The sequence below is a fragment of the Nannobrachium achirus genome, assembly GCF_963921795.1.
Source record: "Nannobrachium achirus genome assembly, chromosome: 2".
Lineage (NCBI taxonomy): Eukaryota > Metazoa > Chordata > Actinopteri > Myctophiformes > Myctophidae > Nannobrachium > Nannobrachium achirus.
The window spans coordinates 67,033,362-67,059,125 of NC_137811.1; the positions used below are offsets into that span (position 1 = coordinate 67,033,362).

At 43.7% G+C, this 25,764-nt stretch overlaps 1 protein-coding gene across 1 annotated transcript in view; it reads left to right on the top strand.

Annotated features, from left to right (window-relative positions):
- The window catches only part of grin2db (glutamate receptor, ionotropic, N-methyl D-aspartate 2D, b), a gene marked incomplete at both ends in the record, with an annotated part of 213,335 nt that overhangs the window by 101,750 nt on the left and 85,821 nt on the right, over positions 1-25,764 (top strand). The window contains 3 exon segments of the mRNA XM_080743639.1: positions 12,723-12,952; positions 18,232-18,392; positions 23,932-24,001. Of these exon segments, the coding sequence (XP_080599765.1) occupies positions 12,723-12,952; positions 18,232-18,392; positions 23,932-24,001 (461 nt within the window).

Below are 25,764 nucleotides of genomic sequence, written 5' to 3' on the forward strand. Positions count from 1 at the left end.
GTCCCTCTACGAGCAGCGGTTGGGGAGCTACATGCTAAACTCCTAGACCAGTGTAAACACTGCAGTGTACTTCCTGAAGAGCTCGGCAGTGTATGATCTGGGCTGTTATTGGCCGGTAGGGAGACACGTGTACAGAATGATGCATATGACGTAATTTTGCCGGGAAAAACAGCCCCGGTCACGGCCACCAGGGCTCAGTAGAACACATATAAAGAAAAGGCTTTGGGAGCTGAAATTAACAGAGTGGGTGTTCTAAAACTTTAGCGATTTAATAATTAGGACAATTTTAAGATTTATTTTACATAGTATAACTTTAAAACAAGTGCTACCCTTGACATAGAGGATCATCCTCAGAACCATCCAAGAGTAAAGAGCACATGGGAACCACGAGGAAGAGACAATGGCCCTCATTAAATTCTCATTAAATCCGTCTTACTTTTGTTCCCGAAGAAGATATGACAAAACCAACGTGGGATTAATGAAACATGTGGACTGCCTTGATTCTGTGAGCTCCCCAGTTGTACCGGATGATGAGTGCCAATTGTTCTTTAATTGAGTCTCTTTTCCACAAGGCAGAGAGAGAGAGAGGCAGAGAGAGAGAGAGAGAGAGAGAAAGAGAGAGAGAGAGAGAGAGAGAGAACTGAAAATGTGTTGATGCCACTCATGACTTTTTTTCATGAAAAATGGCAAGCGATTCTTTTTGCCCTGGACCGTTCTCGTCTTTGACCGTTTGTTCACGTGCCTGATTGTTTGTGGAAAGAAGCTTTCTTGCAGTCTGTTGCCAGTAGCTTTGAGACTGTGTAGTCGTTTCCCATGAATGTGGCAACATCTTGAACAGACTGTGGTCGGGATGATGTAGATCTTTGATGATTCCCTGGGCTTTTTTGACACAGCGTTCGTTGTACAGGGCTTGGAATCATCATGGGACTCATGGTAATCTTGGTATCCACGTCTTGGAATGCCCATATATGGACATACTGGTTATCGGCATTTTCCCATTTGGCTTCCATGTCAGTCTCATGTGGACCACATGAGACTGATGATTGACATCGTAGACCACGGTGGTCTATGATGTCAATCATCTATGACAGGGGTCTTCAACAGAGGGTCCGGGACCCCTAGGGGGTCCTCAGAGTTACTACAGGGGGTCCTCCAAATCTTTGAGAGATAGAAACCTTCTTTTTCAAAAATGTTATATTAGCCACTTGAACCCTAGCGTCCATATTCTGAGAACTTTATCCAAAAATAGCAGATCTACAATCTCACAACGCCTCGCGCTGCGATGCGTTGTGAGCTTGTAGATCGGCTATTTTTGGCAAAGAGCTTTGGTATAGAGGGGAAAAAGAGCAGACTAAGTACAGAGTGAAAAGTCAAGTTTTATAAGTATTGACGGTTCAAGTGGTTAAATATCTGAAAACAAATTGACAAGAATCCAAAATACACTGATGATTGTGCTGTCAAACGATGAAACTATATGGAATCTAAGATAAGGTTGTGGGGGTCCCTGCTTCATCTCTCTCTCAACTAAAGGGTCCCCGGCCCGAAAACGTTGAAGACCCCTGGTCAGTCAACTCCATATTTGGGAAGTAACATTTTAGCTTTTTCCCATTCAAGTCAATGGAGAAAATGTATTCACAAATAAATTAATATAAATTCAACTATATAACGTATCTCTTAGCAAAATGCAAGCAAACGATTCCCGATGAAACCGGTTGATGTGACATAATGGCCCAAGTACGTTTCTTTTTTCTTTTTTTTTTTTACTCAAGAACAATTTGGCTTCCATTTTGGCATGCCAAATTTCCAGGAATTGAAAGCCTGCAGTCTCTAGTGAGGAGTGAGGACTAATCTAACTAAATCTCTGTCCGTCTGTCCGTCCGTCTGTGAGTCCGCGCGTATGTCATCCAATGGGAAAATGGGCCAATCTCCATGATTGGTCAAGTTTCACGAGACATCATACTATAAAACGTGCGCAGCGGTCACAAATCTCTAGTTATATGAATATAGCCAGGTTTAAGTGATCCTGTTGCCTTTACTGTTCATTACAAGAATGAAAAACCCATTGGTTTATGTGTTTATGTTGCCTTGTTTTATACTAGCCTCCATTAAAATGACACAGGTACACATTGCCATTAAATTACCACTCAAGCCTTATACAGTATACTTCATAGTACATCAAATTACAAAAATGTATACGTTGCAAAACCAGCTATTTTATTGATTTGCTAGGCATATATAGGCCTATTGTGGAATATATAACTACATGCCGCAATCACTGGAGATAGGCTACGAACATTCATATCTATCAATGCAATGAGTCATCAAATCAGTGAAAAAAATATCTTCGCTGCTGAGCTGTAGATTAGCTTCTGTCAGATTATTTTGTGGATTCTTAATGATCTAACCTGACAATTTCTTTGATTACTTTTGTTAATTTGGATTGATTTATGATACGATTTCATTTTAAAAAGTTCAAATTAATAGCTGTGGTTTGTAAATGTAGTGTATTGGGGATATGTACACTTTCAGCCTGTTCACTATCGTCCCCCAAAGTATTCGCTCAGTTTTATTACAGCAGCAGTATTTATTTTATAAGCTTACTTAAGCGCTTCTTCTCCATTTGGGGATCAGTAAATCTGTGCTCGACCTCCAACATGGTCTACTGGGGAAGACGCGTACGCGCATTCAGCCTGGCTTGACAAAGTCTGGAGAGAGAGAGAGAGAGAGAGAGAGAGAGAGAGAGAGAGAGAGAGAAGAGAGAGAGAGAGAGAGAGAGAGAGAGAGAGAGAGAGAGAGAGAGAGAGAGAGAGAGATGAGAGAGAGAGAGAGAGAGATCTGAGTATATTCCTATGGATAATCTGACTCATTGGTCTCCACGATATTTTCGGGGAGGTGGCTCTGTATGGTTTATGATAGTCACTCATATTTGATACAGTCTGTTTCTGGTGAAAATGTAACCAATTCGGCAACCGTAACATTAGCACTTTCTCACCATCAGTTGATTCTTCATATCCATAGTCTCAACAGTAAACACACCAACATAAAGTTTAAGTGTATAGAGGGTATCAGAACCCCTGGTTTAGGACGGCATTGTTTGTTGAATCGACCTCAGGTATAATGTGTTAAGAGGGTATGTTTATGTACGCTGGTTTTTAGTCAGTGTGTAATACTGTGGCTGCGGGTGAGTGCGTACGTTGCTCTCTCTCTCTGAAAGTCAAAGTGTGCGTATCGCTAGCCTAGTGTTGTGTGAGATAACTGAACCCTGTGTTGCACTGCAGCTTGATGTTCTCCGTACTGAAGCTGCCATCTATTATTCAGCAGTGCAGTTTGCACTCCTGTGATATCCAGCGCGCCTGCTGCTGCTGCCGCTGCATGCGGAGGCAGGGGCGTCACAAGGGGTAGGAAAGTGGGACTGAGTTACCAGGGCCCCAAGGTGGAGGGGCCCTAGCAACTTTAGCTATTGAAAAATAGCAGATATACAAGCTCACAGCGCGGCACCGAGTGCCGCGCTGCGAGCTTGTAGATCTGCTATTTTTTTAAAGTCGTGAAATTGTGTGCAAATCTTTGAATACAGTATATGTATTTTTTAAGCGGACATTTGTAACTAAAATATTGCTTCTGGGGGGTCCCTGGAACTAAATATTTTGAGATGGGGGTCCGTGGCCAAATACATATCATCTTGGAGGTCCTTGACATGAAAAAGTTTGAGCACCACTGACATGGAAACATAGGTTTCTTGCACACATTTTTCAAAAATAGCAGATCTACAAGCTCACAGCGCGGCACTCGGTGCCGCGCTGTGAGCTTGTATATCTGCTATTTTTCAATAGTTAACATTCATGGGGGGCCCGCAGTGAATCCTTGTACCCAGGGCCCAGAATTTGGTGTGACGCCCCTGTGCGGAGGCCCCGATACCTTCCTCCTCCTCCTCCTCTCCTCGTACCCACTGACTCGCCGCTTTTACCGCATGGCTGCCGCTGCGCTATACATCCTCCTGTAATGTCTATATACGCTATACCTCTCTCTGTCAGCCTCCCATATGTGACCCTGTGCTGGCTTCATCAGTCTCACACGTCAACCCCAAGCTCATTTGGAGGAGAAGTTATCGCAGCAAAATGTCCCCCCTGTTTTTAAAGGTACACACAGTGACAATGTGATACCGTAATGGTAATGTGATACCGTAATGGTTATGTCTATAAGAAAAAATAGACTGAAAAAAGTGAGGGAGTGAGGGCGTGCGGGAATTCAAAACAGTGTAGAGTACCAGAGATATGGAGCTATATTTTCCATGCCTTACCTCTTATCCCTAAACTTCTTTGCCTCTTTTTACTATTTTGAAAAGTATTTTAAAATACTTCAAATAGACATCGACACGTTTATAAAGAAATCGAAATAGTAAAAAATGGCAAAAGAGTTTAGGGATAGGGGGTAAGGCCCCTGGTGCCTTATGGGCCTCGATATGGTCAGTGCAGTACTGTTAGAACCTGTGTCTACTGGGTGACTATAGGCGGAGGTGTTGGATGTGTGTAGTGGGGCTTTGGAGAACCCAGTGGCGGTCCTAGACTATATGGCACCCTGGGTGAACCAGCAGTGACGCCCAGGGGCGAGTCAGTCCTAATACGTGGTGCATGGCTATGCATTAAGCCATCAGGAGTATAGCCATGTCAGCCTGGCTCACTGGATAGCAGAAGTTAAGGAGCCAATACACTTTCCGGCACCGGCACCTGCCGCGGCAATGATTCCTATGCCGCAGCAATATTTCTTAATCCGTGGCGTCTGCCGCTGTTGCGGAGGTGCCGCTGCCGGAAAATGCATTCGCTGTCCCTCCTGGATAGTCCCACTGGTCCCTCCAGGTGGGCTCTGTATTTTACCTCAGTAACATTTCTGGGGGTCCCCAGTGACCTATGGCCCAGAGTGTCCTGGGCTGGTCCCCTTTCCCCTCCCCGTAGAACGCTCCAGGACAAAAACAGGGTCTGTGTTGATTTACACAACGCAACGCTGATGAGTCAACAAAGCTGATCTATGAAGAAGTTTAATCTGCAACACAATAGTATACAATATGTAGTGGGGGTCCCTGCTTCAGCTCTATGCTAAGAGGTCCTTGTTTTGAAAAACGTTGTTACTGAGAGATGAGAGCATTTTGAGCCGAGAGAGAACTGGCACAATACAACTTTGCAGATTACAGAGAGAGAGACTTTGAGTGACAGAAATCCGCTCAGAATTTCTTGTGTGAATTCAGAATCAGGCCGGGGACATGTGTCCTTCGCACGTTACAAAGCATTACACATAAACCACCCGACTTGTGCGTTCTTCTTGCACTTCTTCTTGCACTCCTTGAGAGTGCAAGAACCTGCATGGGTGCAGGTTCAACTCTGACGCCCGCCTCGCCTCTCCTCTCTTTCTCTGCGCTTGGTTTCCTGTCTCTTACAATGTCCTACTGTACTGTACTGTACTGTACTGTGTGCTGGACGAATAACCGAAAATACGTACTGTATCAGTGATGTTACTAGGTTTTCAATGTAATGGGTCCCGGGACCCACAGGTGGTCATTCAAATGGGTCCCAGAAAAGTTTTATGAGTCCTCAATATAAAGTTTACGCGCGCCAAATGGCGTCGGACGTCGGTGGAATCAAAACATTGCCGTTTCTATCGCCTGTTTAAGACTTTCTACGTGGATTTTATTTGTGTTAACGTAGGGTAAAGTAGGATGCTTTCATCCATGAACAATGGTGGTGTCTGTGGATTTTTTTTTTCTTTTTCTTTTACCGCAACGCAGTAAATTATTTTAACATGGACTCCAGTGGAGGCGCATCCCCAGGACCCCAGGACCATGACATGAATGAGTCCCTGGGTGACTTGAATGAGTTTGAGTGCGGGATGCGCACGTAATGACATCACTGCACTGTATATCAAAACCAATTTAGAACCAATAACCAATCATGCTCATGTACCTACAATAGGTTAAAAATGCAGTCCATTAACTGAAAAATAATTATAATAATAATAGTTGTGTGATAATAGTGTAAAGGTTGCAAGCTCACATATCACATCGTAGCATGTACACGACTCCTATTTTCACAATAAAAAAGCAAATGAATCGTAATTAAGGCAAACTATATATGCCTTAAAAAAGCCCAAAATAATCTCAGTCCCTCTTACTTTTCTCTGTGCCCTTGTAACATTTTTATAGGAAAAGTGGGTTTGAATTTGCTTGTAGATTTAGGCTATTTTCATTGCATGGCACCATCCTATTTAACTTGGGGCTTAAGTGGTTTAAAAGGCAGAGAGGTTTTGAGCGGTCCGTGGCAGTGTGCAATCATGTGTAAGATCACACACGGGAGCAGCCGCCGCATTTGAAGCCTATCGACAGGCAGCGTACCCCATGTTCTCCTGTCGAGAGATACGCAAAGGTCTTCACTTCTATAAGTAATCACCCACAAAAAATCCCTAAGGCCTCCTTAGTGATCCCTAATCCCTAAGGAGGCCTTAGGGATTTTTCGTGCTAATCAGTCTAAAAGCGCCAAATTTTGCACAGATGTAGACCAGGGCTTGCTCTAATGATTTAGCTAGGGCGCCCGAGTCGGCGACCTTCGGGGTCGTCACAGCGGCCAAATCCTTTTTTTCTGGGTATTTAAGTAGGATGTGAGGGATCTAATTAGGGGTTTGTCATGATGCTGAATCCATTGCAAGCATTTGTTTTGCACAAAAAACATTCCTTGGGCTACAAATGGCCACAGAAAACGCCCACAAAACTGTGAAAAGTGATGACTCATCACTTTTCATCACTAAACCATCGTTTTCTGGGGCCATTTGACATTCTATGACATCATATTGACGGGGGGTCGGATGGTGGACGGTCGGGGGGAGAAACCACACTGACACACTGCTGTTCAACTTGAGCAACTTGTATTAAAGATCTGTGTCTTGACAACTGACACTCAATATAAATTATTATATTATAAAACATAGTAGGCCTACTTTTAGCCCGATAGCCAGGCTATTGGAAAATAGACAATCTACAAGCTCACAGCGTGTCGCGCCGCTGCGACGCATCTATGATCACAGTTGCAGTCCATGATCAAGCCTAATTAATTTATTCTCCGTCCCACGACGGTGTTGCGTGCAGAGAATGCCAGGGAATAGCAGACCTCCAAGCTCATAACGGGTACATCAGACCTCCAAGCTCATAACGGGTACATCCGCGATGAAATGTGAGTGAGCGTGTACTGCATGAGTGAAGCAATGAAGCTTATAGCCTACAGTACAGTCAGCTGTTCTCAGCGTGCAATGCCGTTGCGGCCGGGTGAAGATAGATGTCTCGCTAGGAGCGTACCACACATCTTACAAGCCAACAAAGAAGAGGTACGAATGAACTGAAACATGCGCTGAGGCTGAGTGGTCCCCAAAATAACACATTAGGGGAATTGATTACATGAAACTGGCACCTAGGCATGCAGTCTCAAAATTGGTAGGCTAAACTAGAAATCTATCTATATAATGCTGCACACATAGTGTATATTCTTTCTTTTTCTTTTTCTTCTATTTTTTCAACTTTCGACTTGGGTTTATACTTATGTAATCAAGTCGATTTAATTGATTTGTCGACTTTTTGGTTAATGCCCTAGTCTGAACTGATCAGAGGGTTACACAACGTGTAAGGAAGGCTGTTTTGGGGGGAGCATAGCAGGGTATGTGGATCTCTGCCTGCCCGCTCAACTCCGCTCACATGCTCTGGTTTAAATAGTTAAGAAGGGATTTAAAACAAGGCAGCCATTCAGCGAGCCTGACTTCCTCGGGCAGCGCATTTAGAAGTGTAGGAGCTCTAACTACAAAAACCCTGGCTCCTTTTTTTTGTTTATTTGAATTATTTTACCAGGACCTTGGCAATGTTTTTTGCCTGAGGATCTCAGTGCTACGTGTTTGCTCTAAGGGAGAGAGTAGTTCACAAATGTAGGTTTGAGCAGCAAGACCAGACCTGGCTGGCCTGGCCTTGAGTAAAACATTTAGACTGTTCTAAAAGAGATTGGCAGCCAGTGTAGGGATACTAATAGGCATGTGCACACATAGACATCAGTCTGCCCTCTCCAGACGATGGATGCAGTTTTCACTATGGTGAAAGAAATGCAAATGCCCTCTCTCCATGCCATACCTGAAGGCAGCATTCAAGAGAATTGACTTGTCCAAACTCTCCTGAACTTGAATGCAGCATCTTGTGTTGAAATAATTGCCCTCTCTGTGTAGAAATTCATGCCGATACGCCACATCTCCTCCAGTATTGACTTGATTATGCTTAGTTTAGTGTGGTATCGCACACCGAAAATGGCCGACCTCCAAGCTCACAACGCGTCACAGTGCGATGCATTGTGAGCTTGGAGGTCAGCTATTTTGGATATTATGCACCAAAAGGACCCTTTTAGAGATTTCAGCCCTTGCCTCACTAACATTCTCTGCACGCCCCTGGATGCTAAGATAAATGGCGTGAGCCAGTAAAAAGCCGAGCTGCAGCGTTCTCAACCAATCGAAGATGAGGAAGAGGAGAGTTTTATGGTGAGATCATGAGTGCTCCAGAGTTGCAGCAGTGCATCGTTTTTTTTAGTCGCATATCATACTCTATCGCTGAAGCATAAATTAGGATTAAGCCATTCAGAACGGGGTACACTATATTGTGTATCATTATTTTATGCTTTAACTATTGAAAAACAGCAGATATACAAGCTCACAGCGCGGCACTCGGTGCCGCGCTGCGAGCTTGTAGATCTGCTATTTTTTTTTTATCGTGAAAATTTGAATTTTGACCCGATTATAAGTGTCTTTTGAATCCTTCTAAGGTTTTTTTTTTTTTAAACTGTGTTTCTATGTCAGCAATCTGGCCAGCCATCGTCAAAGAAAAGGTCCTTTTCACTTCAACTGGAGCTCAGTTAGTCTGTTCTTGAGAGACTACTATGTCAGTGGTTCTCAAATCTTTTCATGTGAAGGACCCCCAAAATTATATTTATTTGGCCACGGACCCCCATCTCAACATATTTAGTTCCAGGGACCACCCAGAAGCAAAATTTGAGTTACAAACATTTGCTTTGAAAATACATTATATTCAAAGATGTGCACACATTTTCACGACTTTTTCAAAAATAGCAGATCTACAAGCTTGCAGCGCGGCACTCGGTGCCATGCTGTGAGCTTGTATATCTGCTATTTTTCCACTGGTTAAAGCATTCAATAATTCTAGGCCTAAACGGGTTAAGACGGAGGAGGTCGTCGGTTAAACCGCCCTACGAAGGCCAATGAAAATATGATAGCTCAACCTCGGGCCAGCTCTCGTGCACACATTAATATTTAGTGGCGCTAGCCTTTTGCAAGCAGAATAACTCATACAGCGGAGACGGTTCAAGGTCTGAGGCTTAATTATTATTATTATAGGCAAATTTGATTTGGAACGGGGCAACACCCCCTGCCCCCCTAAAGAAAGTAGTGTACATGCACCCTCTCACAACAGAAAACATAATATTGGCAACTATGCATCGAATATGCGATGCCAAGAGCTGTAAAATGTTCAAGGAGGTGAAAGAGCAGGAGACTGGGGAATCTTATCCGTCCGTTATGTTGTAAAGATTTTTTTTATTTATGTTTTTACGTTTGGGAGAGCAGGAGAAGAGGAAGAAAGAGAGAGAGAGAATAATATATATCGTCGTTGTCGAGTGGAAACCTCGTATCTCCAAGTTTCAAATTTGTACGTTCTTTCTTTAAGTACACCCCTGCTTCATCATACAAGGCGGTCTCACAAAAGTGAGTGCGAGGCGTTGTGTGCTTGTAGATCAGCTGTTTTCACTAGTTTAGTATATTTTTTATATGATAAATACAAAACGAACGGTTTTGGACATACAAGGTTTTCACCCAACAACGACGATATACTGCAACGTTGGGAGTGTAATGATTGGTAGCAGTGAAACTAACTTTTCTAGGAGTAAAAGTCGAAGACGCAGAGCACTCAGTGTTATGTTTACCCAGGTTTAGATTTGCTGGTGTGTGGGTGGTGGTGGTGCGGGGTTGAGGCTTAAGGGGAAATCCTTGCCTCTGCTTTTGATTTTTCGATTTTTGTGGTGCTGCTATACTTTATGCTGTGTTCACGCCGGCAGATGCAAAGCTTTTTATTGTCAACATAAGCCAGCAACGTGAAGATACAAAGCGACACCCAAAGTTTGTAGCAGCTACACGATCGACAAAGCTATAATCTAATTTGGCTTCAACTTCATGCTACAAAACAGTAGAGTGGAATGACAGTGTTGTTTAGCCATTTCCACCACTCACCTTTGCTCTCCACCCACCGTTTAGTCTGCAGTTCCATGTTCTTCTTAACCCCTGGCTTTATTTTCCTTCACATTTTTCTTTTGCTCGCTGACGCACACTTGATGACGTCAACAATACTCGCTGTGCAACAGTTAAACAGCAACTCTGCGACAGATATTATGCTGCCCTGCTTTGTATCTTAGTATCGTTTGTATCTAGTGTGAACACAGCAGTTCACTTAAGTTAAATAATTGGAGTACTTCTTTCACCATTATCTGAAGGCACGTGCACTCATAGACATCAAAGGGGGCCTTTTGAGCCCCTGCCCTTTTATGCCCAGACTATGAACGCAGTTTTTTACTATGGTAAAAGAAATCGATTACTATGCTTAGTTCAGTGTGGTTTCAAGCACCAGAAATAGCCGGCCTCCAAGCTCACATCGCGTTGTGAGCCTCGAGGTCTGCTATTTACGACATTTCCACCAAAAGGCCCATTTCAAAATGTCATCCCCTGCCTCTCTAACATCAGGCAGTTTAAGCTTGACGATTTTCAGGACGGCAACGCCAGGCGGAGTACTGCTGCTATGACGCAATCGCCTTTGCCTTAGGGGAAAAGCAGGCTGTTCCTCCTGAGAAGACTGAGATCGTTTGGGGTGTGCAATAGGATGCTACAGATGTTCTATCAGTCTGTCATGGCAAGTGTCCTCTTTTTTGGTATAACATGCTGGGGTGGCAACAACAGAGCAGGTGACACGTTTAACCTAAACAGACTGGTGAAGAAAGCAGGCTCTGTCGTTGGGTCCTCTCTGCAGGGGGTGGAGGAAGTAACCAGGGTGCGCACTGCGAAGAAGCTAGATTCCATCTTGGAGAACTCCTCCCACCCCCTCCATCTAGAGATCACCAGTTACTGGAGTAAGAGAGGAAACGACCGCTTTACCTACCCAGTACGGAGATGTGAGAGATTAGGAAAATCTTTTGTACCGGCTGCCCTTAAGCTGTACAACGAGACACATAACGGACGCTTGAAAAGGTCTCCCTTCCTAACTTAGACTTACGGAACCATTGCTGTATTGACTTTGACCTCTAAGGAACTATTGCTGTATTGACGTTGACCTCTAAGGACCTTCCAGGAAGAGTGCTCATGTGCGCCTTGCGGTGACACGCTTCCTAGTTTCTTCTTTTTTCGCACTGATTTTTGACACTGCACTATTAGGTTGTTAGTGTTGGTAGTTTCTGAGTATTTTTGCTTTGTTTAACAATGACAGTGAGATACTTGTTTGCACTAACTAGCATTGACTGCTATGGTCTCTTTTGCAAGACACTTTATGTATATATACTTATATATTATTCGCCCCCTCTATTGATGCACCTTCTCTTTATTGGTACTGTACTGCTCTTGTCTTTGTTTTTGTTTTTGTTTTTTCCCTCTTATCTATCTTTTCTTACGTCTCTGTAACTTTGTAAATAACTGTATACTGCTGTGCTACTTCTGGACAACTGAATTTCCCCCTTGGGATAATAATCCCAAGGGGGATCTATCTATCTTAGCGGTCAAAATCGTTAACAAACAGCTGTCGGCGACGGGGTCCCACCCCTTTTACTGAACTCTTTGGTTCCCATGGCGACGCGTCTACGCAGCAGACGTTGTAGCCGCTACGTGGAAAGGGAGCTTCTGGCGTTGTAGGGACGGCTGCGACAGCGGCAGGTTTATACATCAAGCACCGATCATGTCCGGTCGCCGTCTGCCGTAGCCGGTCATTGCCATTGAGAACGGGTACACATTATTGTGTATCATTATTTTATGCTTTAACTATTGAAAAATAGCAGATATATAAGCTCACAGAGCGGCACCGAGTGCCGCACTGCGAGCTTGTAGATCTGCTATTTTTGAAAAATTGTGAAAATTAGAATTGGCCCGTTTAGAAGTGATTAGATTAGAAGTGTCTTTTGAATCCTTCAAAGAATTTTTGAAAAACGCATGTTTCTATGTCAGCAATCTGGCTCGCCATCGTCAAAGAAAAGCTCCTTTTCACTTAACTGGAGCTCAGTTAGTCTGTTCTTGAGAGACTACTATGTCAGTGGTTCTCAAACCTTTTCATGTGAAGGACCCCCAAACTGATATTCGTTTGGCCACGGACCCGCATCTCAAAATATTTCGTTCCAGGGACCCCCCAGAAGCAAAATTTGAGTTACAAACGTTCGCTTTGAAAATACACGTATTCAAAGATTTGCACACATTTTCACGACTTTTTTCAAAAATAGCAGATCTACAAGCTCGCAGCGCGGCACTCGGTGCCGCGCTGCGAGCTTGTATATCTGCTATTTTTCAATAGTTAAAGCATTCAATAATCCCAGGCCTAAATGGGTTAAAGTCGCTATTCTCTGCACGTCCCTGATTGTCCGTGTGTGTGTGTGTGTGTGTGTTTGTCTTCCCTCCAGAGGCGGGCGGCTCAACCTTCACCATCGGGAAGTCGGTGTGGCTGCTGTGGGCCATCGTGTTCAACAACTCGGTGCCCGTGGAGAACCCCCGGGGGACCACCAGCAAGATCATGGTGCTGATCTGGGCCTTCTTCGCTGTCATCTTCCTGGCCTCGTACACAGCCAACCTGGCCGCCTTCATGATCCAGGAGGAGTACATCGACACCGTGTCGGGCCTCTCCGACAAGAAGGTAACTGATAAATAAGAAATTCAGACTAAATACAAATAAAAGAAATAGAGAACCTTTACTAAAATATAAAAGACTATGGAATCCGAGAGATGATGAAGGTAGAAGTTTCCAGCGTTTATTCAGGCAGGCATAACAGCATAGTCCAGGACAGCATAAAATCAAGTATAGAGTCAGGATAGGAGAGAGTGTCTCCAGCACTGAACCACCTCACGGCAGTGTCAGGCCAATACTGAATCCCAACATCAAGAATAAAGTCAGTGTAAATACAATCTCCAATACACATTTCAGGGGCTGCAGACAGACAGCTGGTTCAAACAGGAAGACAAAGTGAAATAAATGACACCCCATGATCAAGGAACATAGGTGATTGTTCATCATTCATCTGACAGTCTACAATCCACATCACTCAGACATAGGATTTGACACCTATAGTCACAGCTGGTCTAGTGTATTAGCAGCAGCCAACTTATACACAGAGAAGAGTGTATTAATATTAAAAATACAATCATGCTTAAATCATATCTATCAGTAACTGTCATTATTCGAAGGGTGCGTTCGGAAATGGGGAGCGGAGCGCTTCGCTGTTACTATACGTGTCCTCCGTAGGGGTGAGACGCTAACCCTACCGACGCTCCTTTGTCGAAATGACGTTCGTTCGAAAGAGCGAGATTTCCCCTCGGAAATGCACACCGGCTGTGTGCTCAGTTTAGTGAGTGCAGTGGGCGGTGACGTTGTAGAATGCACTCAGTGTGGCTTATTTACGAACGACCAGTTAAGAGGCAGCGGTGCGCTTTTTCAGTCTGAACTCTGAAGGAAAACTTCCTGAAAAGCAGCTGTTGCTATCGTAACGTTGCTATTGAAAGGTAATTTAATTCATAACATTGGCCTACCTGCTGTTAGTTTACACATTGATGCGTGTGTAACTATAACCCCCAAAAGGACTTATCAAGCCTCGCATTTTGTGATCATTTCCTCCATTGTTCACAGCTGAGAAGTGTTTGAGACACGGCCATGAAAACCAACCAATCATGACGCACCACACCGCCAAACCCCATCCTCTGAGTAGAGTCGCTCAGTGCATGCACTCAGCACACCCGGTGCGCCGCGCACTGGATTTCCGAACGACAACACACTGAGTGCACTGAATAAACGAACGACAACATGGCACACCAGTGCATTTATGGAGATCAGTGATGTGTGGACATTAGGGATCTCCATATATGGGCATAAAAGGGAATTTTTTCTCCTGGCATCACAGGGATCTCTCTAACAGGGCGTCATCTGGGATACAATCCCTTTTATGCCCATATATGGAGATCATAGTGTGGTTCTCCTAACAAGGCAATGAATGTTAAAATTATTTCATTTACTTCTTTCTATTGTTTTAGAGATTCTTATTTCAGTGGTTGCGGGCATGCGTACAAGTGGCTAAATATGTCATTTTACACAGAATAAGCCCATTCCCAAGATACAACGCAACTTTCATGGTTGGATGTGACTTATGGGGGCTAGAAGTGTTACTGTAAATCGCAGTAAAGAAACTGCTGGCTTATTGTGTCTAAAAAGACATATTTAGCCACTTGTACACATGCCCCCATGCGTACGCATGCCCCACATTTTAGCACGGTAAGCACGATAAAAAAAATAGAACGAAGCAATTGAAAACAAACACCCACTTTTTCTTTTCTCTAATTACAATCTAGAATATTGTCGTTGTCGGGTGGAAACCTTGTCCAAAACTGTTTGTTTTGTATTTATCATTTTAAAAATGAGTTAAACTAGTGAAAACAGCCGATCTACAAGCATTGTGCTTGTAGATCTGCTGTTTTCACTACTTTTGTGCGACGGCTTGTATGATGAAGCGGGGCTTTGCTTTGCGAAAAAAAAACATACAAATTTGAAACTTGGAGATACAAGATTTCTGCCCGACGATATGAACCCTTGTTGTAAAAAAACAAAGTTGTCCTTTAAGCGGCTATAAGCGCTGCGTATAAGAACTACTTTGCTTCGCTTTGGAACATTATAAATTCACGGTACGCGCGGGGATCTCAACTTGGTAAACATGTAGGTTAGTGTTGACACGCTAAACATCTGGTGCAGGAGACGGCCCTGGCAGCACTGTCACTGTACACAGCCTCCCTTCCCGGCTTCCGGTGCCACTTGAATACTGATGAGCCCAGCGGTGGAGGCGGCTGTTGTACTGTATGCATAATCAGGCCACACAGTTTGATTTGAATACAGCGGGCAGAAGATTTATAAATGAATAAAATATTCCCTAACCTCAATATAACTCTTTGCATTTCCATAGTTTTTGCATTACTTAAAGAGGGGAGAGGCAGCTTTTCCCAAAGACTACAGTGCGATGTATAAAGTCCACAAAACTCACTCTATCCCTTCCTCGCACTCCAAACATCTCATTTGGCATAAGACCAACGCGCCCCGTCTCTCTCTCTCTCTCTCTCTCTCTCACTCTCTTTCTCTCTCTCTCTCTCTGTCTCTCTGCTAAGTTCAGCCTGAGCAGGAAGGCGCAGGACAGAAATAGGTCAGCAGACAGATTGGTGCGCAGTCTGGTGTGCGCGCGCGCGTGTGTGTGTGTGTGTGTGTGTGTGTGTGTGTGTGTGTGTGTGTGTGTGTGTGTGTGTGTGTGTGTGTGTGTGTGTGTGTGTGTGTGTGTGTGTGTGTGTGTATTTCTATACTTGAGGGCCAAATGTCCCCACCTGTACAGTAGAATGTGATAAATAGACATTGTGTGGACCATGTTCCACAAGAAAAATAGGTTGTTTTATGGTTGAAATATATTTTGGGGAAGTTATGGTCCGTACAGACCTGCAGGCAGGCACTTTTATATTGTGCAATTTGCATTGATTTAACCATTTAAACCAGGGGTCTTCAAGAGGGGGTTCGGGACCCCTTAGGAGGTCCTCAGTGTTACTACAGGGGGGCTGCCAAATCTTTGTGATAGGATAATTATTTTAAATTAACAACTTGAATCCTTGCATCCCTATTCTGAGGAGAACTTTAGCCAAAAATAACAGATCTTGAGAGCTTGTAGATCGGCTATTTTCGGCAAATAGGTTTGTTGTAGAGGTGAAAAAAGAGCAGACCAAGTACAGAGTGAAATGTCAATTTAACAAAAAACACGAATCCAACATAGACACGAATCCAACATAGACATAACATTGACAGTGCTGTCAAATAAGTCTCTGAATACATCTCTGTCAATGAAAATCTGCATCACACAATATGTAGTGGGGGGGGTCCCTGCTTCATCTCTCGCTCTCAGCTAAGGGGTCCTTGGCCTGAAAACGTTGAAGACCCCTGATTTAAACCTGACATTACAACATTATACATTATTATACATTACATTATACATTTCAAAAACAATTCAAAACATTTTTCCAAGAGAATTTCAGAGGTGAGAGAGAAAAAAAGAAATCACAAAAAAAAGGTTAACTGTGTCAAATCGCCGATGCCCCCACATGTCCCCAGTCTGGTCGTCAGATGCAATGTCATAATTGAGTGTCATAGTGATATAGTGCGTGCATTAACCTTGTCGCCTTGTGTCAAATACAGTGAGATTGATAGGCCATACATAAAGCTTCAGCGGGGTGTTATACAGCTGATAGCGGCCGTTAAGCCCCATTTCATCGGGAAAGATGGAATTAAAACAATAAACGTAAATTACAACACAATCAGAATTTATTCACTGAAAACGTTAGGTTTTAACCAGGCTCAGTTTAGCCCATAAATGGAACAGGCTCAGGCAGAATGACATAATAATAATATAATATCACTAAATCTTTTACTAGTAACTAGTTTAGTTACTGCCCTGTACCGACTCTGACCTCTAAGCCTAAGGTATCTATCTATCTCCCTCCCTCCCTGCAGTACCGACTCTGACCTCTAAGGTATCTATCTATCTCCCTCCCTCCCTGCAGTACCGACTCTGACCTCTAAGGTATCTATCTATCTCCCTCCCTCCCTGCAGTACCGACTCTGACCTCTAAGGTATCTATCTATCTCCCTCCCTCCCTGCAGTACCGACTCTGACCTCTAAGGTATCTATCTATCTCCCTCCCTCCCTGCAGTACCGACTCTGACCTCTAAGGTATCTATCTATCTCCCTCCCTCCCTGCAGTACCGACTCTGACCTCTAAGGTATCTATCTATCTCCCTCCCTCCCTGCAGTACCGACTCTGACCTCTAAGGTATCTATCTATCTCCCTCCCTCCCTGCAGTAGCGACTCTGACCTCTAAGGCTGCACTCACACTGAGACGCACTTTTTTTTTTAAAGTTCAGTCAAAGTTGTGTGTTCAGTCAAAGTCTGTTCCAAAAAAGAATACATTTCCCACAATGCTTTGCGGAAGTGGGCGGTTCTGCTTGAGGAGGAAGCAGATATGGTATTTGGCCATGTAGTTCTTTTGGAGGTGTCATTGGGTGCTTTTTGGTGACAGGTAAAATGGATTTACAAGCTCACAGCGTGCCACCATGCGACACGTTGTGAGCTTGTAGATCTGCTATTTAAAAAAGTTACTTTTAACAAATGTTTCAGTATTGATACTTTTATTTAAGCAATGAATTTGAGTATTTTTTTCACCACTGTATATTTGTATGTTTCAGTATTGATACTTTTATTTAAGCAATAATTTTGAGTATTTTTTTCACCACTGTATAAAGCTTTCATTTTATTATGAATAGCACATTCAATCAATTGCATCTGTGTAGGCATCACTGTCACCATGTATGACATGTAAAGAAATATTTGTAATATTCATTGTTATTGTCGAATGTTTACTGTTACACACACTTAACTTTAATTTATTTATAATATTTCGTTCTGAAATGGAGGTTTCATGTCACTGCAGTGCAGACAGTGGAGTACTAAACTACAAGTGAACACACCTGTGTGGGATTGCATCATGGCCTCTCTGTCCTATTGGTTGGCAGTTCAACCCTGCCCTTCTGTCTCATCAAGTGCAGCTGGTCTGCCCTATAATGCTTGCCTACAACAGTCCCTGTGCTGTGCTTGTGTGCTTGTGTGCTTGTGCTTAAGCAACACCACAGGACTCTCACAAGCACTCAAACCATGTGACTTCCATCCGGAATGCATTGTGCTGTCTCTGCCCCCCCCTCCCCCCACACAACTCTCACTAGCACTTTGTGCTTGTCTGTGCTTGCAGGTCTGTAGCCGGCCTAAGGTATCTATCTATCTCCCTCCCTCCCTGCAGTACCGACTCTGACCTCTAAGGTATCTATCTATCTCCCTCCCTCCCTGCAGTTCCAACACCCAGAGGAACAGTACCCATCGCTGAAGTTTGGCACCGTGCCCAACGGCAGCACGGAGAAGAACATCCGCTCCAACTACCCTGGCATGCACCAGTACATGGTCAAGTACAACCAGAGAGGAGTGGAGGACGCCATTGTTAACCTGAAGACCGGGTCTGTCTGTGTGTCTGTCCGTCCGTCTGTCTGTCTGTCTGTCTGTCTGTCTGTCTGTCTGTCTGGGAAGCCATTCCGTTTTTGCTTCTGGGTCCAGATTTTGTGTAGAAACAGGAACTCATTGTTTGGCTCCTCCCCTTTCTTAGTCATGCACCGGATGCTTATGTTTTGAGAAAACCATGTCTGTCTGTCTGTCTGTCTGGCTGGCTGGCTGGCTGGCTGTCTCTGCTGTTTAGAGTGCGGCTGCAAAAATAGGCCAGCTATCAAGCTATCAAGATCAAACTTTATTTAGCACCTTTAGCTCAAGGGGCTTTTAGAGTATAGACATTATTTACAATGTGAGGCATAATAAAACCAATTTAACCAAATGCATTAGTAGGATCAAACGCTTCCAGTGGCAGTTTACATGCTCAGCACGGTTGGAGAGAGAGAGAGAGAGAGAGAGAGAGAGACAGAGACAGAGAGACAGAGAGAATGTGTGTGTGCGTGCTCGCGTGTGTGCATGCGCTGTATGTGTGCATGTGTGGGCGTAGAGACTTTTTTTATGGTCAAACTGTATTTAGCACCATTTCATTTAGCACCTTTAGCTCAACGTTCTTTAAGAGTAGACATATTATTTACAATGTGAATGATTATAAAACAGTTGACCAAATACATTAGTATGATGATCAAATGCAAGGTTGGAGAGTGTGTCTGCGTGCACGTGTGTTTGTGTGTGTGTGTGTGTGTGTGTGTGTGTGTGCGTGCGTGGTGAGGAGACCTTTTTGGAGTAAAAGAGCAAAGAAAAATTGACAAAAAGTAGCTGCTGAATCACGCAGGCCTTTGCTTGACATGACCACCCGTGAGGCATTGCTACAGGCACATTATAAACACATTAGGGCCGTTTTGTAATGCTTGTAAAGCCGAGCACGAGCTGGTGCAGCTGCAATGCACAAGGTTCAGTGTGTGAGATGGGTGATGGTGATGTAGCACTTCACGCACATAGTGCTTGCTTGTACAGTAGCAAACATCATGTTTGCTACTGCAGTGGTTCTCAACCTTTTCAGGCCGCGACCCCCAAAATAACCATATTTTAACTGCGTACCCTAGGAGCAATACGATTTTGTATAGCACGGTTCAATTGTGAATATAGCAGATCTACATGCTCACAATTTGCGAGGCGTTGTGAGCATGTAGGTCTGCTATTTTCACCATTTCTGCCTCTAATATTCGACAATTTGGTCAATGTTTAATTTGACAATTTAGAGGTATTAAAAAGTCCTTAAATTGTCACTTTAGAAATGTGTAGATACCCTCTATACACTTAAACGTTATGTTTTTTGTTTACTGTTGAGTGAGAAAACAATGTTTCACATTAAGCTGGTCATCTGGGGACCCCCCTAAATTATTTGGGGACACCCCCCTGGGGTCCTGACCCACAGGTTGAGAACCAGTGTGCTACAGTACAAGGATTAACTGCACAATGTGTGAATCCAATGTTCATTCTTCTACAAGCCTTGAACTCTCTGACCGCCTCTTTTAGGGGCACAGCAGTCAATCAATTTAATCAATGAGAAAAAGTAATTGTGAGACACTGTTTATACCAGGGTTCCCCAATAGGCGGCCCACGGGGGGCTACTGTCTGGTCCACACCAACCCCAGTAATAATGGTGGTATAAGAGCAGCAACAACACTAGTATATCGTCGTTGTCGGGTGGAAATCTCGTATCTCCAAATTTTTACGTTATTTTGCAAATCATACAATTAAGGTCGTCGCACAAAAGTAGTGAAAACAGCCGATCTACAAGCACACAACGCCTCGCATAATCGCGAGGCGTTGTGTGCTTGTAGATCGGCTGTTTTCACCAGTTTAAATCATTTTTAAAATGATAAATACAAAACAAACGGTTTTGGACATACAATATTTTCACCCGACAACGACGATATCTGAACTGTCGCTGGAGTAGCGGGAACGCCACCGTCGCCCCCTGCAATGTTGTGGCCCTCGGCTTGGTACACTGGACATAATTTGGCCCCTGGGGGAAAACTAATTGGGGAACCCTGGTTAATACAGAGAGGTATAAAGTAAGGCTTACAATTACATGGCCAATCAGGCCAATAGTGTCTGTCTTAAAAAAAACTTGATTGTTCGATTAGTCGGGAAAGTAATGGGTAGAATAATTACCTAGAAGATATCATCTCTGTCGGACGTAGTCCTCATACGTGTACTATATGTCCAAAACTGGTCCCTTTCAGGGTTCAAATGAAGCAGGCACGTGCACACATAGACATCAAAGGGGGCTTGAGCCCCTAGCTGTCCTTTTATCCGTCTGTAAAAGAAAGTGCCCTCTCCAGACCGTGAATGCAGTTTTTACAATGGTGAAAGAAATGCAAATGCCCCTCTTTCCATGCCATACTTGAAGGTGGCATTCGCGAGAATTTCCTTGTGCAAACTCTACTGAACATGAATGCAGCATCTTATGTTGAAAGAATTGCCCTCTCTGTGTAGAAATACATGCCGTTACGCCACACCTCCAGTGTTAACTTGATTATGCCTAGTTCAGTGTGGCATCAAGCAACGAAAGCACCAAGCTCACAATACGTTGCAGCACGACACGTGAGCGTTGGAGGTCTTCTATTTTCAATATTCTCACCAAAAGGCCCTTTTATAGATTTCAGCCCCTGCCTCTCTAACATTCTCGGCAGGTCAAAGTAACTACCTTTGATGCTTTTGTGTGATGCTGTGGTTTGATGATCAAGTACAACATTTATGAAAAATATCGTCGTTGTCGGGTGAAAACCTTGCATGTCCAAAACCGTTTGTTTTGCATTTATCATTTCAAAAACGATTTAAACTAGTGAAAACAGCCGATCTACAAGCACACAACGCCTCGCACCGCGAGGCGTTGTGTGCTTGTAGATCTGCTGTTTTCACTAATGTTGTGCGGCGGCCTTGTACGATGAAGCAGGGCCTTGCTTTGCGAAAGAACGTACACATTTGAAACGTGAAGATACGAGGTTTCCACCCGACAACGACGATATGTTTCTGGCCGACAGCAATGATAATCAATAGTTGCAGCCCTACTCTCTGTCTTAGCGCTGTCTGTCTGTCTGTCTGTCTGTCTGTCTGTCTGTCTGTCTGTCTGTCAGTCAGTCTGTGTGTCTGTCAGCTGCGTGCTGGTGTCAGTGAGGTGGTGTATTTCTCATTAGATGAAGCTAACATTTCATGTCTAGCTGTCGATATGCTCCATCTCACAAACACATTCTCACCCATTGCTCTCGCTCTCTCTCTTTCTGCACCATCACTCCTGCAACTCCCTCACTTTTCTCTCTCTCTCTCACACACACACACACACACACACACACACACACACACACACACACACACACACACACACACACACACACACACACACACACACACACACACACACACACACACACACACACAGAGAGAGAGCGGCAGCAGCATTTCTGTCTTTCCTAGATGTAGAATCTCTCTCTCTCTGTGTGTGTGTGTGTGTGTGTGTGTGTGTGTGTGTGTGTGTGTGTGTGTGTGTGTGTGTGTGTGTGTGTGTGTGTGTGTGTGTGTGTGTGTGTGTGTGTGTGTGTGTGTGTGTGTGTGTGTGTGTGTGTGTGTGTGTGTGTGTGTGTGTGTGTGTGTGTGTGTGTGTGTGTGTGTGTGTGTGTGTGCGTGCGTGCGACTTGGATAATCCCACTTTACTGTGTCATAAGCTTCAGTCATCACTCACCCCTGTTTAGAGGCACAGTTTGCAAGAGCTGGCAAATGAGAAACCTCCCTGCTTCTCTCTCTCTTTCTCTCTCTCTCTCTCTCTCTCTCTCTCTCTCTCTCTCTCTCTCTCTCTCCCTCCCCTCTCTCTCTCTTTCTCTCTCTCTCTCTCTCTCTCTCTCTCTCTCTCTCTCTCTCTCCCTCCCCTCTGTGTCTCTCTCCCTTGCTGCCCTCGCACCCCCCCCCACCCCACACACACACACACACACACACACACACACACAAGCCGTTGTGTGTTCTGAGCACGTCTGTATTTAAACTTTATAATCCCCATCACTCTCCCTCTCTGTCTCCATTCTCTGTGTGTCTTTCTCACACCAGAGTGTGTAAATCTCTCTCTCTCTCTCTCTCTCTCTCTCTCTCTCTCTCTCTCTCTCTCTCTCTCTCTCTCTCTCTCTCTCTCTCTTGCTCACACATATGATCAGTGTTTTTATATCCTCCTGGCGGAGGACCAAACCCCTCCTTCCATCCACCACTGCACAACCTCCTTGCTTGCTGTCAAAACCGCTTGAACCGCATGCAGCAGCAGGCCTATTCTTGAACCCATTAACAGAACGGGTACACATTATTGTGTATCATTATTGTATGCTTTAACTATTGAAAAATAGCGGATATACAAGCTCACAGCGCGGCACCGAGTGCCGCGCTGCAAGCTTGTAGATCTGCTATTTTTGAAAAATCGTGGAAATTAGAATTTTGACCCGATTTTATAAGTGTCTTTTGAATCCTTCTAAGGTTTTTTGAAAGACCTATGTTTCTATGTCAGCAATGTGGCTATAGCCATCGTCAAAGAAAAGGTCCTTTTCACTTAAATGGAGCTCAGTTAGTCGATTCTTGAGAGACTACTATGTCAGTGGTGCTCAAACCTTTTCATGTGAAGGACCCCCAAACTGATATATGATTTGGCCACGGACCCGCATCTCAAAATATTTAGTTCCAGGGACCCCCCAGAAGCAAAATTTGAGTTACAAACGTTCGCTTTGAAAATACATATATTCAAAGATTTGCACAAATTTTCACAACTTTTTCAAAAATAGCAGATCTACAAGCACGCAGCGCAGCACCGAGTGTGAGCTTGTATATCTGCTATTTTTCAATAGTTAAAGCAGTCAATAATTCTAGGCCTAAATGGGTTAAAGGAGTAGTTCACCCCCCAAATGACTGTTTTTCTATTGATTACTCATCATGCCATGGAGACTTGAGTTCAATAATATATTTAGGTTTTTGTTGCATTATTGATGTGTGACACTCGATCTACAACGCGTGGCATCGCGACGCGTTGTGAGCTTGTAGATCTGCTATTTCCACTCATTTAGAAAATCTTTGAAAATGTAAGATTTTTCAACATGGAAACGACTGACGATTACGACAAAATAATGGCGATTAGGTCAAATAATTGTGATTAGACGATTATGTAATAATCGATATACTGCCCTATACCTACTTCCCTGCTGTTGCTCTCTCTCTCTCTCTCTCTCTCTCTCTCTCTCTCTCTCTCCTCTCTCTCTCTCTCTCTCTCTCTCTCTCTCTCTCTCTCTGTCACTCCACATCAATCAGCAGGTACATGAGACTCACCTTTAGAACATAACCATTTACCTCCCCGCCGTCTGTCTCTCTGTGCGTCCCCTCATTTCCAGCTCATTTGCATCTGTCAGTCTCTCTCTCTCTTTCTCCCTCTCTCTCGCCCCCCCCCCCCCCCCCCCCCCCCTCCCTCTCCCTCTCTCCTCTACCATTAAATGATGAATGGATTGTGTCTCGCTCTCGTTACAGGAAGCTGGATGCCTTTATTTATGACGCCGCAGTGTTGAACTACATGGCCAGGAAGGACGAGGGTTGTAAGGTGAGCACGCGCACGCACGCACAAACACACACACACGCACGCACGCACACACGCGCGCGCACGCACACCGCGCGCACACACACGCCTAATGATGTTAGTTGTCACTCCATCACTTTTTGAACACACCCGCACATCCGCGTTGTGCAAACACTGTGTCAGAAATCTTCATTTCCATCCATCAATCTACACTCTGTATCTGATGTAATTGCACAAGTTGTTTCTTGAGTGTGTTCTAAGTCAGTGGTTCTCAAACTGTGGATACGACAACGTTGTGAGCTTGTAAATCGTTTATTTTAAATCTTGAATTCAGTTTTTTCCAAACATTTCAACGACACAAATTCTTGGGGCCAGCCATAGGCGAATGGGCAGAGAGCCTGTGCACGTTTGAATCCCGGGCCCCCACCCAATGTGTCCCTTTAACCCCTGACTGATTAATTAATGTCACAATGTTTAAAACGTTGTTAAAATAGTAATTAAAAAAAAGGAAAGGTTTTGGCAGCCGACAACCACAACGACTGAACCTGCTGTCATAGCACTGACAGCCCTTACACAATAATACACACTCCAGCTCGAGTGTCCTTTATTTTTGTCTTCCCTTTTTTTATTATTTGTCTTATTTCCTCCATTTAGTTCTTAATAAAGGAGAAGAGGGGAGCTGTTTTTCACTCCTGTTTTTAATCTCTAACGTCACTCAATCGGCACCGCACATCACTGGCCTTCTTATCAGCCGTTACATCTCCCCTTAAAGGGTAATTACACCCGTTGTTTCAGCCTGTCTTATTCTACTACACAGTCTTTGGACAACACTTTGTGTGGCGTGCGTGTGTGCGCAGGGGGGTCGCACCAAATTCTGAGCCCTGGGTACTTTAACCCTGCAAGGCCCGAATTAATTTCTACTGGCCAAATTTTTTTTTTTTAAATCAGATGGTGTTGTAGGAGTCCTAATCACAGGAAAATGTAATGTTAAAAAATTAATAATGTTTTTGTAAGGTTTTATAGCCATAAATCATAGATCATGCTCTAATTTGCATTTTGGGGATATTTTTTACAATATTAACATATGCACGTGTTCTAGACATTCTAATGATCACGAAAAAAAAAATTACAGGTATTTTACTTGTGTTTTAGTGAGGAATAGCTTCAGTTAAAAAGTGAGATGTTGTTCGCTGGAATTTCAACTTCTCTGGGAAGTGTGAATGTCAGTCTCTGTGGGGGGTATTTATATGCAAATATCGTGGCCAATGGCATTGTAATACTAAACAATAGGATTTAATGGTGATGTTAATGTGAAAAAAGAACAGGAAAACTAATTATAACATTTTTTTTAAAATGATTTAAAAAACGTTGCCAAAAAGCAACGCTGGGCCTTGCAGGGTTAACTATATTGAAAAATAGCAGATATACAATCTCAATCTCAGCTTGTAGATCTGCTATTTTTGAAAAATAGTGAAACTTGTGCTCTGAATATTTCATAAATCCTTCTAAGTTGTTTTGAAAAAAATGTTTCTTGTCAGCGGTGCTCAAACCTTTTCCTGTGAAGGACCCCCAAAATGATGTGTATTTGGCCACGGACCCCCATCTCAAAATATCTAGTTCCAGGGACATTTGCTACATGCTACATTTTAGTTCCAAATGTTCGTTTAAAAAAATACATATATTCAAAGATTTGCACACATTTTCACGACTTTAAAAAAATAGCAGATCTACAATCTGTGAGCTTGTATATCTGCTATTTTTCAGTAGCTAAAGTATAAAAACATTTA